Source organism: Microtus oregoni, unplaced genomic scaffold (genome assembly GCF_018167655.1).
Source record: "Microtus oregoni isolate MIOR12 unplaced genomic scaffold, Mior012 000024F_ref0000369, whole genome shotgun sequence".
NCBI classification, from domain to species: domain Eukaryota; kingdom Metazoa; phylum Chordata; class Mammalia; order Rodentia; family Cricetidae; genus Microtus; species Microtus oregoni.
In genome coordinates this window covers 36316112-36331440 of record NW_024543083.1, presented here as the reverse complement: position 1 = coordinate 36331440, position 15329 = coordinate 36316112, and the positions used below count along the sequence as shown (strand labels likewise).

General features: G+C 40.9%; 2 protein-coding genes across 4 annotated transcripts in view; both read right to left on the bottom strand.

Moving 5' to 3' along the window:
• LOC121462253 (serine/threonine-protein kinase Nek1-like) overlaps positions 1-11639 on the bottom strand; it is a 127851-nt gene extending 116212 nt beyond the window's left edge. The window contains 5 exon segments of the mRNA XM_041673755.1: positions 2063-2082; positions 2085-2213; positions 3210-3306; positions 3710-3857; positions 11531-11639. Of these exon segments, the coding sequence (XP_041529689.1) occupies positions 2063-2082; positions 2085-2213; positions 3210-3306; positions 3710-3826 (363 nt within the window). The 5' untranslated portion in view covers positions 3827-3857; positions 11531-11639.
• Nek1 (NIMA related kinase 1) overlaps positions 1-15329 on the bottom strand; it is a 554120-nt gene that overhangs the window by 292787 nt on the left and 246004 nt on the right. The gene's annotated exons all lie outside the window — the stretch shown is intronic.

The following is a 15329-nucleotide window of genomic DNA, read 5'->3' as shown; positions in this document are numbered from 1 at the left end:
AGCTAAAGTTAGAGCACTCATCACAGACAAGTGGCTCCTTTATTTACCGCCCCTCCTTGCCCTGCTTTTGTTTCCACAGTAGAACTGTAGGAGGTGAGGGTGTTAGCATGTGATCTCATTTTACCTAGCAAGGGTTTCCAACAAAACAGTGCAGTATTGATGTGAGTTGTGCCTACAAAGGGCAAGGAAAAAAAAAAAAACTCAAGAGGAGGAGAGAGAACAGATCAAACAAACAAACAAAGGACAAAGTGCATAGGAGGGAGAATCAGGTCCAATTTAGCTGATCTGCAGAGAACCTTGGAGCATCACAGCAGATGAGAGCAATAGAAAAGGGGGGATCTTGAGAGGTTTTATCACCTAAGCTTGAGCATGGAACTTAGGTGGCAAGACAAGACGTTGCCACTGAATGTTCTTTTCATGGACACAGTATATAAGTTTTTAATTCAATGAGCCTGTTTCTAATGATCCTCTAATGATTTTAATTCCTTGGTTATAATACGAAGCTAAGGAAATTAAGTTTCAGGGTCTCGAAGGCTGGTATTGAATGATCTTAGCAAGCTATGGGTCTTTTTTACGTGAAAAAAATATTTAATGAAAATTTTTTTTCTTTATAACTGACTTTACAAAGATATTCTCTGGGGCAATTAATAAAGTTTACAATTAGCTGGGTGGTGGTGGCACAAGCCTTTAATCGCAGCACTTGTGAGGCAGAGACAGGCAGATCTCTATGAGTCTAGACAGCCTAGTCTACAGAGAAAGTTTCAACTCACAGCCGAGGCTACACTGAGAAACCCTGTCTCAAACAAACAAACAAACATCAGAAATATTGAGGTGGAAGATTAGGGGATGATCAGAATCTTAGAGGATTTAAAGTAATAAGTCTTCGGTCCTAGGTTTCCTTTCATGACCAAAGAGAGAGAAAAGGATATGATGGTGTGTTTGATAGCTGAATAAACAGAATCAACAAATGATAAAGCCAGCGTGCCAGTTACACCCCCTGTACAAAGCCTGCACTATCACAGAGGCTGCTGGAGACACACTACAGAAGGAAAGTGTCCCTTTCTGCTATTGCAGCACGTGGGGACCTGTGACACTCACTCCTGCAGGTTACCTTGCAAAAGTTGTGCCTATGTCCTGCCCGTTTCCAACTGAATCTCAACAGTACCACAAAGACAGTTTCCTACAGAGTTCTGCTGGTGTCCAGTCAGCTCAGCAGCACTGCCATATTCTGCTTGCCTCCAGAAGGCTCCTCAGAGTTTGTCAGCTCCCTAGGTGCTTTCTTGGTACAACTTCCCAGTGGACTTCAGTTCTGTGGTAGATAGCTTTCTCTTGGCCAGCGCCAGGCTGTGGGAACTCAGTGGACATCACCACAAATAGTCTTAACAGCTATTCCCCGTCCATAAGATCTGAATTAACTTCACAGATGGAGTTGAGGAGTTTTCACATTTTTGTTCTTTGAGTGTACTAGGAGTAGCAGCTGATTTCTGTCTTTGCCACTCCTATACTATATTCCTCTTACCTATTTAATGGCTAAATCCTAAAATAAGCTAATAATGATTTACACTAAAATTTCCATATTCAAATTCCAAATCAAAAGTGCCAATGTTGTGCAATTGATACCATGATCCCAGTCATGTAACTCAACAGCTTTAGGCCATTTTTTTACTCTGAAGTGGGAAACTATCACAATATGAATCATATTCAGAATTATAGAGTTCCAAGATTTTGATTTATTTGACTATGAATTCTGAAATACCCAATATCTGGTGTTTTAGCAATAATATCACAGGTACTTACTTCTCTGCATACAATCAAGAGGTCCAAGGAGGACTTCATTTACAATGCTATCTTTTTGTATTATACCAGCTGTGTACTCAATGTATCTACCTAATGCTGTCCACCGCGTTAGTAAGGCTCCTCCATTTTAGCACGGATGCAGAGGCATAGCAATACTCCTCAGTAAGGAGATGAAGACTACCCCGAGTACCAGATAACCAATGGGGCTGTTACTACACAGGGTCAAACTGACCTTGACATTAATCAGTTTGAAAAATGATCTTACCTGTTTATGTTTTGGGGGTGATTTTTTTCAAGTAACATTTTATCTTCATACTTCTTATATGTTAAAGGCACTCCATATTTAGCAGCAGGCTTTGTGATTTTCTGAGAAGGGACAAGAGAACTGGCACTTTGCCCTGATCCTGGTCTTTTACCTGCATGAAAAGACAAGTAATTCTTTTTCAGTAGTTCTTTACAGTGAATCTTTAATGCCAAGAAAACTTCAGGAATGCTACTTTTTTATTTTCACAATCATATGTTTGCTATCCACTGTCAACCACGCTAATTTCTAGGGAGTTCGAATGAAGGTGAACTTAGAAGAACCTGAGAACATGTAGTCATGCCTGTCTATGCCTTCTGAACATATATGGTGACAGGTAATGCTTAAAATGAAGTACATTTGAATCATTCAGATGACTCCTAAGTGCAGTTGGGCCTGTTCACCACGTTCTAGGATGGACTGGGAGGGCCCATGAGGACCCACTCCTAGAAGAGGATATATGGTAGTTAAAGGCTACTGGGCAAGGACGAGTCATTTTTCCTCAGGGCTCTCATCACTGGTAAACTGCCCAAGAAATAACCCCATTATGGAAGTCTTTGACACGAACACATTATGGGAACTCCTTCAGCCAGCACCCCATACCTGTCCACATGCAAGCAACCCTAGTTAAAGTCTGTGGGTTATTAAAAAGAGAAGACATGAAAGTAGGATGGGAGTTGGGAGTGCTTGGAAGAGGAACGCAATGGGCTGCAGGTGGAATATGATTAAGTTATATGCATATATGAAATCATCAAAAATAAGGTAATGGTTTTTACAAAAATCAAGATCAGAACATTTTCTCAGTGTCAGTAGAAATACTTATAGGGAAATTTAAGGTTAAAATGTTGCTATTAATTTTGCCCACTCAAAATTTTTGTACTATACTGCTTCTTCTTAAGTAATTGTTAATAACAGTAAGTCAATATTAAGCTATGAGGATATCACTACTATCCTAAAATCAAACTAATACTAACATGTATATTTATGAAACAACAAAAACAAAAAGTATTTTTACCGAAAATACATTCACAAAAAAAATCCTTAAAGGAAAATACCCAAAAGTTGTAAGTATCTTAGAGCTTATTTTAAATGTTTGCAAAATATATCTGACCTTCAAAGGATTCTTTATATTGGACAATATTTGGATGCTTCATGTTTGCCAACACTGCAACTTCTCTCCTTGATTCCTGCCGTTCTTTGCCGGACATCTTAAATGGAAGAAAATAGTAAAGCCACTAATAAAGGTAAAAGTCCACCTATAAGAGAGTGGTTAAAAATGCTACTAACACAGCATGATAACAATAACAAACATTAAAAACTATAGCAGTATGTTACAAAGGAATGAACTGAATCCGTAAGTGAAGCCCATTAAGCGTGCCCAATCTACAGTAAGTCACAGGACTGTAAGTATATGTTTCTACATACCGTACAGGAACAAAAAGGAAAAAATCTGAAAGGACACACAGACTCCAGTGACGTAGTGGTCCTGATGGGATCATAGCACTCTTCCTCACTAGGTTATGTGTTTCTCTGATAAATAATAAATATTTAATATTTGATCCTAGGCTGACCAAATTACTACTTCTGCAAACAAAGTAAAAATGTACTTACCCTTGAAATGTTAATTTCCTTGATAACATAATGCCTGCCATCCTCCCTGGACTTAACAAGAACAGCTTTTCCAAATGAGCCTTCTCCAATCTTCTGTAGTCTAACATACTTCTCCATGGCTCTTTCTTAAGGCATTTTTATAGGGTAGCTACATGCAAAAGAATTAGCAGAGATTAGGCAAGTCTTAATACAAAGATATTTAATATCTTGACTGAAACTTACACTTTACACTTAGAACAAAACAAGAAATATTGATGTTTCAGTTTTATTAGAATGCTTTGAAGTATCCAGCAGTAAACATATTTACAACACAGGCACATAAAGGCAATCTTTTTCCTACATGAACAAGTAGCATTATTTTATTATTTTAATAAGAATAAAGCTTAGTAAGACAATTTTTCAAAGTTGTTTCAACAATTGAAGGTAAAATTTCTGTACGTATATTTTGTTATTTATTGTAAGGATTTTCTTAGGATAAAATCTGAAATCAAAGACAATGCAGGTGTTAATTAAAGCTTGCAAACATATTACTTAAGCATCTTGCAGAAATCTGTCAGAACATGGTCCAAGAACGAAGGCATGTGAGAATTGTGAGAATTCCTGAGTGTAGTGTTTATTTCAGCTGCTGTCATTCATCTGCTCTGTGGAAAAAATGTTTTCCCGTGATTGTACTCTTTACTCATGTGACTCAGCCCTCAGAGTATAAACTTCTGCTGCTCTGAATAAAGGTGGCTATCGCATGAGACTTCGACCCACCTCCTCTTTAGGCCCCACTCTCTCCGGTTCACAGACCCACTAGAGTGGTAAACATCTACTACGGTAACCAATACTGTATAAAATGCTAACTCTTAAACACTCTTACCAACAGTGGCTATTCTTTATAAAGATATCAAAGAAGCAACAAAAGGCAGTAGTTAAAGAGCTGGCCTGCAAGATGGCTCAGTGGGTTAAAGGCACTTGCTAAGCAAGTTTGGAGAGCAGAGTTGGATCCCTGGAAGAAGAAAGCTCCACAAAGTTGCTGCTTGGCTTCCACACATGCGCATGGCACACATGCCCCCACTGACATCTGCACTTGCAGTTATAACAAACTTCAGTGTCTAAAAAGAGCACTGGACCCTAGAGCTTGTGGTGGTTTGAGTAAGAACAGCCCCACAGGCTCATATACTTGCATTTTTAGTCTCCAGGTGAAGAACTCTTTAGAAGGCTAGAAGGCGTGGCCTTGTTGGAGGAGGTTTATCACTGGGAGTAGGATTTGAGATTTCACATGACCATACCAGGCCCAGTGCCCCACTTTCCTCTGCAGACCTGCCTGTGGATCAGGATGTAAAGGTATCAGCTACCACTCCAGCACTGTGCTATGCCTTCCTGCCTGCCGCCATGCTCCCTTCACAATAAACTAACCCTATGAAACCATAAGCAAGTCCCTAGTTAAATTCTTTCCTTTGTAAGAGTTGTCTTGGTCACTGTGTCTCCACACAACACTAAGACAGAGCTATGTCCTGGTTATATTACTTGTCACATGACCTTAGACCAGTGGTACTCAACCTGTGGGTTGCGACCCCTTGGGCAGTTGAACTACCCTTCATAGGGGTTGCATATCAGATAGCTACATATGAGATATTTACATTATAATTCATTACAGTGGCAAAACTACAGCTGTGAAGTAGTAACAAAATAATTTTATGATTGGGGGTCACCACAGCATGAGGAACTGCACTAAAAGGTGCAGTATCAGAGCTGTTGAGAACCACTGCCTTACACTAATGCCTTCTGTATCTCAATTTATTCACCTATAAATGTGATAAACACAGTATGCCCTTAAAGAATCATTGTGAGGGTAATTAAAGCAATACACCAAGAACGATCTAAGACATGTGTCACTGTGTTCCGGTTTCTGATGGACAGTGCTACATTTCAATTCTTCTGCTTCCTGATAAATCTGAAAATTTCTTCCATATTTATTCAACATTTGTACTTCCTGTAAACTGTTTGCCCAGTTCTACTTGCATAGTCTTTTATTAGTATGCAAAACCTTACTATTTAATGAAATATTCATCTGTCATAAAAGTAAAAACTTTATTTTTGAGCCAGGTTTTTAATGTAATCCAGGCTGGTCTCAAACTAACTGTCCTCCTTTTCAGTCCTAAATGCTAGGGTACAAGTGTGTACCTCCACTCCCAGCTAAATATGAACTGGCTTGATTAGTATACCTCAAAGATTTTCCAACCAAGATAAAGTTGTTAGTAGCTTGGCTAATCCTAGTTGTCAACTTGACTATACCTGGAATCAACTAAAACCCAAGCAGCTGGGCACGCCTGTAAGGGATTTTCTTGGCTGGATCATTTGAGGTGGGAAGACCCACTCCAAATCTGCATCACTTGAGATCAGAAGACCCATCCTAAAATCTGGGCTACACCTTTGGTGACAGTCCACATAAAAGGATATAAAGGTATCAACTACCACTCCAGTACTACGCCATGCCTTCCTGCCTACCGCCACGCCATGGAGGACAGACGCTTTGGCTCTTTACCTGCTTGTCTTCACTCCCAAGGGCAAGCTCATCAAGCCCACTGCTGAAGCACCCCTTCACTGGCATTAAAAACTTCATCTTCAGGATTGAAGACTAACCTTGTGGACGAGATTCTTTGCTTTTCCATCTGGTCACAGCCATTGTTGGGCTAGCTAGACCACAGCCTGTAAGCCACTCTAATAAACCCCCATCTATTCTGTTTCTCTAGAGAATCATGACTAATACAATAGCTTGAACAATTATAATTTTAGGATAAGTCAGAAAAAATACACTAGTTAATGAGAGCTTAAGAAAGGAAGCATGTGAAAGTCATAAAAGCAGTAATCAACACAGCCAAGGGCAAGATTTCTCTTCTGCAGAATACATAAATTCACTATTTTAGTCTGAAACTAATACTTTATTCACCCAAGATGCTCTGTTTCCATTCACAGCAAGCACATTCCAATGTATAATTCCCTTCTAGGAGGAAATGGGCTTTCAGGAAACTTAAAGTTTCTGCCACAGTTCACCACCTCATCCACCAATACTAAATTTTTAAATTTCCCTTAAAAAGGTTCGATTTTCTTAAGTTACAGAATTCATAATATAGTCCTGAAAACTAAAAGTTAAAATCCAGCCTGTAGTAAAATTGATAATTATCTTGTTAAATTTTGTGAAAAAAGAACCTTCCTCAACATTAATAAACATTATAATCAGATCTCATTTCAATTTCTATAATAAAAATTCTTTTAGCAACTTTAAGAGAACTAAGAATTAAAATATTATCATAAAAATCCAGCCATCAACAGTAGGATAGAGAGGAAAAGTCATTCCAAACATGGCCTACATTGAATCAACTGGCATAGTATAATGGGTATCTGGGAATCAGCCAAAACTTAATGCTATTCCCAGAACATGGAAGCTCAATGTATCATAATACTACACTACTTAGAGATGATAAACTTATCTTAGAAGACTCAATTCCATGAAATAAAATTACATTAAATAATAGCCACATCATGAGGTTATTTCATAACCATCATTGTTTTGTGACGTTTTTCGAAGAGAGGAGAAAACAAAATTTGTCAATTTGGCTCTTTTTCCAAATTTAATTGTCAATTCCTTTCTAGATACTATACCAAAAAGGCAGAACCTATTAGTGTTCCTATTCTGTAATTCTATTGCCATCCACATACTGAGCTTTGTGGTTCTAATTCAGTAAAGCCAAATTTATTGCTCTTGGTAAAAAGAAAATAATTCTAATTGCCATCAAACAATGATAAACACATTGTTTATCAATGGTGTGGGAAGTCCTGTCTATGTGTTGTTTTTCTTGGTTAATAAATAAAGCTGTTTCAGACAGTGGCTTAGCAGATAGAGGAGGAGAGAGAGGCAGAGTCAAGGAGTGTAGTAATAAGAGCGGCGGGGCTGCATCCCCGGCACCCGGCCGCTCCCACGGCTAGCTTTACCCAAAATAATTACACGGAAACTGTATTCTTTTAAGCACTGCTTGGCCCTTTAGCTCTAGCCCTTATTGGCTAATTCTGATATCCCGATCATCCCATCTCTAATAATCTGTGAGAACCGGTCTTACCGGGAAGATTCTCGCCTAGTCCATCCTGGGTCTGAGCTTCATGGCATGTGTCTGCCTGGGAGCAGGGCATGGCGTCTCTCTCTCTGAGGCGTCTGCTCCCGATAGGAGAGCTGTGGAGTCTGAGCTCACTTCCTCTTCCTCCCAGCGTTCTGTTCTGTTTACTACTCCCACCTATCCTCTAACCAATAAAATGGGCCACGGCAGTTCCTTTATTAGCCAATGACCTTCCTCCATCATTTCCCCTTTTTCGGTTTAAACAAAAAAAAAGCTTTAACTTTAACATAGCAAAATTACATATAACAAAACAGTTATCAAGTAAAAGTTACAATAATCTTTATCATAACTAAGGAAAACTATAACTATAACTAACTATTCTTAACTCCATCAAAGACTCCAGAAAGATATAATATTACCTAAGTAAACAAGAACCAAGAAACTTCAAACTCTAGAAATGACAAAGACATCGCGCTGCCTGGACAGTCACCCAAAGTTCCTCTGTACCGTTGGGGCATCCATCTTCAGCCTTCAGGCCCATGCTATCCAGCAGACATTTCCATAAAGCAGGAAAATTCAAAGTCAGTTCAGTCACTATCTGTTGTGTCCTGCAGAATGTCTCGCAGACTCTTTCAAAATGAATCAGGAACCCCGAAAGATCATCTCACCTTAGGCAAGTTCAGTAGTCCTCTCTCTGTGGGTTCTCTGTGTCCAGTTTATGCAATAGTCCAGGCAAGAGCAGTTTCTTGCCCAAATGGCTACCAAACTCAATAACGAGCCTCTTCGATGCCCATCTTCCTCTTGAAGTACATTGGTGCTGCCAGGAGCAGAGTGTCTCATTGTCATGAAAAGTCCTCAGTTATTAAAACATTAAATGTCCTATTCTGTAATCTTTGAAAGACATGAAGAATGTCTATCTAAAATAAATCTCTATATATCTAGAAAATCTAACTAACATGACTACAAGCTTTACTATTATCGATGATTATCCATTAACAACCTATATTTCTTAATTATACAGTACATATTTAAATGAACTACACAATCACAATACCTTAATCAAAATCAGAAACACTTATATATATATATATATAACAAAATTGACCTTAAATCTCTATCAATAAAGCAAAATCTATACTAATGCAAATTATTCATACCTATATCAAAGGAGAAGCCATACAGCTACAGCAGGAGATGCCAGAAGAAACCTTACTGGTAGGCCACAACCACATGGTGATACAAAGATTAATAGAAATGGGTTAATTTAAGATATAAGAGCTAGCTAGCAATACAACTAAGCTATTAGCCCAACAGCATTGCAAATAATATAGTTTCTGTGTGATTATTTCGTGTCTGGGCGACCAGGAACAAACAAGCAGCCTCTACCAACAGGTACCTTTCTGAGCAATCAGATTCATGTTAATGAGTTTTGGAACACATGACAAGTTCTCCTTTTCTGCAGTCAATGTAAATCAGAAGGAAAACAAGATACCTATTTCATAGTTGTTAGACTTTACAACTAATTTATTATACTAGAAAACAGTTTCAAATGAAGTGAAAGAAAAGATAATAACATATACCACCTGCATCAACTGGCTTTCTTACACAACCAGGACCATGCGCCTAATGGTGGCCCCACCTACAGTAGACTGAGCTCTCCCACACCAATCGTTAATCAAGAAAATGCTCACAGACATGTACAGGATAATCTGACTGAGGCAAGCCTTCAAGTGAGACTCCCTTTTCCAAGATATGTCTAGATTTGTATCAAGTTGGCAACAAACACATTTATAGAAGAAATAGTTCTGTAAGGACACAAAAACTAGTAATATTGCTTTTAAAAAGGGAAGTGAACAGTTGAGAATTCTTTGATCTTTTGTATTGTCTGAATTTTGAACTATAAGAATTGATTAGCTAGTCAAAATAATAAAGTTAAACTTTTAATAAGCCATGTATACTGATACAAGTAGGAAGAACACTGAGCAAATCAATTTTTTCACTTTAATTTTTAAATGTTTTAAAATGTATGTATTTAGAAAGACAGACAGACTGTGTGTGCGGGGGGGAGGGGGGGGCAACTTGTGGGAGTCAGTTCTTTTCTTCCACCATGTAGGTAGGTCATGGAGACTGATCGGGCTTGGTGACAATCTTGCTGGTCCAACTTGAATATCTGAACAGGAAAGGGGATACAGCTTGGCAGCAGAAGGACCTGCCTAGAATGCACCAGGCCCTGGGACTAATCCTTAACATTGAAGGAGAAAAACCTCAAACAATGTCCAAACTTTTTTACCTTAACATTTAAAGTTTTGCCACAATATCATGTTGCTTTTTAATCCCGTAGCTCTAGACAAATTAGGTATCTTCCTTTTTAAGAACTATTAAAAATAAGCAATATGTGACACAATATTATGAACCACATGTGAAAACTGTCAGATTACATGAATTTAAAACTGCATCTCCATCAATCAGGAAAACACATACTGACTGGCAGTAAGCATAGCTGTTTCAGATATTTGATGGACAGGTTATTCCAAAGGGAAACATTAGGAATAGATGAAAACAGATGCCAAGAAATTTCCTGGTACTGCCTACAGGCAGTCTAAACACACAGTTCTTCCAAAACAATAGAAACAGCCTGAACTGTAGAAAGGGTCAATGTATCTTCTCAGAGAGGAAAATCCTTCTCTATTTTTCATAACTGAGAAAAAATTAGAAAACAAAATAGAGGATTGCTACTATTTATTTTTTACAGTATGTGTTTTCTCCTTGGTAAATATGTTCAGGCAACATTCAAGGAGATTGAGGTAGAAACTACCAACATACAAAGACAAACTTAATATGCATGAAAAGCTATTATGTCCATAATTTAGAAAAGAAAGCAGACTAGAGAGTAAAATCTGCTTGGGATACAATGCTAATGTATTATTAATATGACCTCAAAAGAACTTCTGTGGTGAAGTTCCACAGCTTTTATCAGATTTCTAACAGACTTTTTTCTGTGTAAAAACCAGTTTCCCCACAAAATAGGTTACTCGGGTTTCCCTAGAAGAGACAATTTTAACTGCAGACATCCAGATTCTCAAAACTAGAAACAAAGAACTACTCTTTGTGTTTGGCTGCAGCCCTTCATCTCTACTTACTGCATCTTAAGAAAAGCCCATCATTAGCGCTTAGACGGACTAGGGCTTTTAAGCCTTCACAAACATTTCTGATGTGATTTATGTAGGCAATAAACATATTTCTGCTTCTCGGAGGTCTTACAGGAGAGAAAAAAAAATTGATCGGGCAGATAACCTGCCTAGAAAAAATGAAGTCCTGTATCCAATCCCCAGGAACCCTCCCCAAAGTTCCACTAAATTATTTAAAGTAGTAAAAATTTGAATACTTTACACATGGAAATTGTGTCAAATCATGAAGAGAAGTGATACATTAGCTTTTAGGTTAATTAGTTAACTGTTATTCATTTTCTCATTAAAATACACAGATAACATCAAAGGCATCTAATCCATTTAAATGACTGCTTATCATCCACTAAGATTGCATTGTCATTTTATATCAAAGAACTGCTTGGAGAGACGAGTTTACATTTTAATGAGCTGAAGGTGCTTCACGTGCAAACACTTGGGAGGGCATCCATGCACTTTACAGAGCGTCCACACAAGTCTCCTGGCTCTCAGTGACTTCACCATCCTGTCTACCACTGCTTCCCCCACGAGAAACTCACCTCAATGACAAGGTACTTGATTCAGAATAACAGTGGCGACCAGAAGCACCGGTCCAGAGGCAGCAGGGTCTTCCCCTAGGGCTTAAGGCAGCGGCACCACGGTGCACTTTGAAAAAGGCATGCTGAAAGAGAAAGCGAGTCTGTCTCTCCAGCAGCCGCTCACAGCCCTGGCACGGGTCTCCGGCTGATGCGTCAGGCTCGCCTCCGGCCGGCCAGGCAAACGCCCGCACCACGGAGCCCGGCTCCGCGGACGACGCAAACACAGCGGTTTCTGACCCCTTGGAAACGGCGGCGGCACAGGGTGAGTGACTGGGTACCGCCCCCAACTTCACAGGGCCAGGAGGCAGGGCCGGGCGCGGAGCCGCAGCACGTGCGACTGGGGGGCTAGATGCCGCCTGCGTCCTCCCGCCTCGCCACAGTGACCATGGATTCCGGGCTGCGGGCAACTGCACCGGCTCAAGGTAGGGACGCCCCACGTAGCCGCCCCAAAACCCTGGGGCTGAGGATGGGGGAGAAAGGAACGGCCCGCGTCCCTGTCGCCGGCGTGTGACGTCAGAGCGCAGGGGCCTACTTGCAAAGGTGCTGCAGGGGAGGAGCCGGAAGGCGGGGCGGGGCTAGCCGAACGGTGCGAACGGGGCGGTACCTGCAGCGCGGGGCGGGACTAGCGTGGATGATAGGGGCGAGGCTTTGGGGAAGGGCGGGTCACGGGACTGCGGAAGCGAGGGGCTCCGGGCCCCACGCAAGTGGAGGAACTGGAGCGAAGCATCGGGGTCAGAGGGGCGGGCCTAGAGGAGAGAGGAGGCGAGGCGGAGGGCGGAGCGAGAGGTAGGCGGATCGCTTGGAGGCGGGGCGAAGCGAGTTGGGCGGGATCGGGGAGGAGCAAAGGGACTGGGCGGGGCATCGGAAAGGGGCGGGGCCGACGGAGAGTGTTAGGGCCACTGGGGTGAGGCTTGTGAAGACTGAAGAGAAATGGTGCTAGCTGAAGGTGCGGCTAGGGGGCGGGGCGAGCGAGGAGGGGCGGAGCTTCAGGAGTTGCTAAGAACCAGAGGGAGAGTGTGATACGAAAAGGGTTGGAGAGATCCGAGTGGGAAGAAGAATGTAAAATTGGAAAGAATTAGGCTGAGTGAAGGCGGGAAGTTCACTCAGGAATCTCGGACTGAATAAAGCATATTAATAACTTTCCCACACAAAGTGCACAGATACGCTACTTATATACTTTAAGCCCTCATTGCTTAACTGAGGATGCCATAAGTTCACAAATAATTTTCCTTTAACTACAAAACCTTAAAAAAGTTATTTTGAGAGAATAGAGAAACGGTTCAGTTGTTAGGACGAGGACGAGTTCGGATTCCCAGAACCCATGCTGGTTAGCTCACAACCATCTGTAATTTAACTTTAGGGGGATCCTGAAGCCTCTGGCCTCTGCAGGCACTTATGCACATATGCACACATATCTATGTGATTATAAATCAGGTGTGCTTAAGTGATCTTGGGCAGCTAATTAAAGGAATCATTTAATCTTTATTTTTTTAAGATATAAAGCTATAATTAGGTTTTCTACACCTTTACATCTACTGTGTATAACTTTTTTTTTCTGTGTATAACTTTTATACTGAAGTGGTGAACAATAGACTATTCAAATTTAGTGCAGAATTTGAAACAGGTGCGGGGAGGGGGAGGTGGCACACGCCTTTAATCCCAGCACTCGGGAGGCAGAGACAGGTGGATCTCTGTGAATTCGAGGCCAGCCTGGTCTACAAGAGCTAGTTCCAGGACAGGCTCTAAAATTACAGCGAAAGGGGCTGGAGAGATGGCTCAGAGGTTGAGAGCATTGCCTGCTCTTCCAAAGGTCCTGAGTTCGGTTCCCAGCAACCGCATGGTGGCTCACAACCATCCGTAATGGGGTCTACTGCCCTCCTCTGGCCTGCAGGCATACACACAAAATATTGTATACATAATAAATAAGTAAATAAATAAATATTTTAAAAAATTACAGCGAAACCCTATCTCACAAAAATAAAATAAAATAAAAAACAAGAAAGAATTTGAAACAGGTGAGAATACACCTAGCTAGAGTCATCTCGAGTAGCTTTACTCAATAGCCTAGTACCTTCTTGGATAACCTGGAACTGTGGAAAGTCCACACTTGAAGCAGGAAGAAGATGGCGTCTTTGTGTGCTGCCACAGTTGCTGTATGTTGTGCTTGTTTGTGTGTTGTGGGCAGACAGAGTGGAGAGAATGAACAGAGTTCGCCACAGATCTGAGGTCAGGTGATTTAGATCAAAGAAACCTGCCTCCTCTTTCTGTTTTCCCATCCTTTCCCCACCCTATGCTTTCCTAGGTCCAGGAGTTTGTAATCATTTCTAACGTGGAGATAGACGTGGAATTTCTTTGCCGGGTGGTGACACAGCAAATCACTCAAGCTCTTCGGTCTCCATGCAGCTACAAAAGACTTACTTTATTGTTGTTGTTGTTGTTGTTGTTGTTTTTCTTCGCATGTTTAGCCCCAGCCAGCGCCAGCCAGCAGGAATTTTGTCTATAATACAACTGTAGTTCGACCGCCTTGACATTATCTAACAAAGTGATGGAAACACTGCCAACTGCTAATCTGAGCAAACTGATTTTTTTTTTTTTTTTTTTTGGTTTTTCGAGACAGGGTTTCTCTGTAGCTTTGGAGCCTGTCCTGGAACTCCCTTTGTAGACCAGGCTGGCCTCGAACTCACAGAGATCCTCCTGCCTCTGCCTCCCAAGTGCTGGGATTAAAGGCCTGCGCCAACACCCCCAGGCAAGCAAACTGATTTTTAATGCTTGCCTGAAGAAAGACTTGTCAGATGTGTCTGAAGATAATTCTTTAGAACAATGGTTCTCAGCATGTGGGTCATGACCCCTGGGGGAGTCAAACAACCCTTTCACAGGGGTTGCCTAAGACTGTCAGAAAACATAGATATTTACATAATGATCCACAACAGTGGCAAAATTACTGTTAGGAAGTAGCAATGAAAGTAATTTTATGGTTGTGGTCACAACATGAACTGTATTAAAGGGTCACAACATTATGAAGGTTGAGAGTCACTGCTTTAGACTCCTGGCAAGCTGAGAATATAAATTGTTAGTCTTTCTAAAAGCATGGGGCCAATATGTATATGCTTTTCTTCTAAAATTTCACTTCTAGAACCATGGAGCTTCCCCCTTCCCCCAAAAAAGAGATAACCTAGAAACCATAGAATTGTCTACAAAAAATTGAGTAGATTACAATGTGTTTAAACAGTGAAAAACTCAAAAGCTATTACAAAAGGTAAGCAGGATCTATTCTTAGTGACATAGTACATTGGTGTACAGTGGTGTATTTTTGAGAAAATATAGCACATTACCTGGTGGTCTCCCTTTCTGGTTTATATTCCCCTGTATGTTTTATTTTTACAGTACTGCTATTTCCTATTCTAAAGGATTCCACTGGATGTTCCTTTTAATAAAAAGTACTTTTGCTCCTTGAAACAATCTACTAGTCTTTTTTTTTCCACTTTTTTATTGAGAAAAGGAGAAAAAAAAACAAGTTTCCACCTCCTCCCAGCCTCCCATTTCCCTCCCCCTCCTCCCACCCTTCTCACCCTCCCCCCACCCTTCTCACCCTCCCCCCACTCCTCTCCCCCTCCCTCTCCAGTCCAAAGAGCAGTCAGGGTTCCCTGCCCTGTGGTAAGTCCTAGGTCCTCCCCTCTCCTTCCATTTCTAGGAAGATGAACATCCAAACTGGCTAGGCTCCCACAGAGCCAGCACATTACGTAGGATCAAAACCCCATGC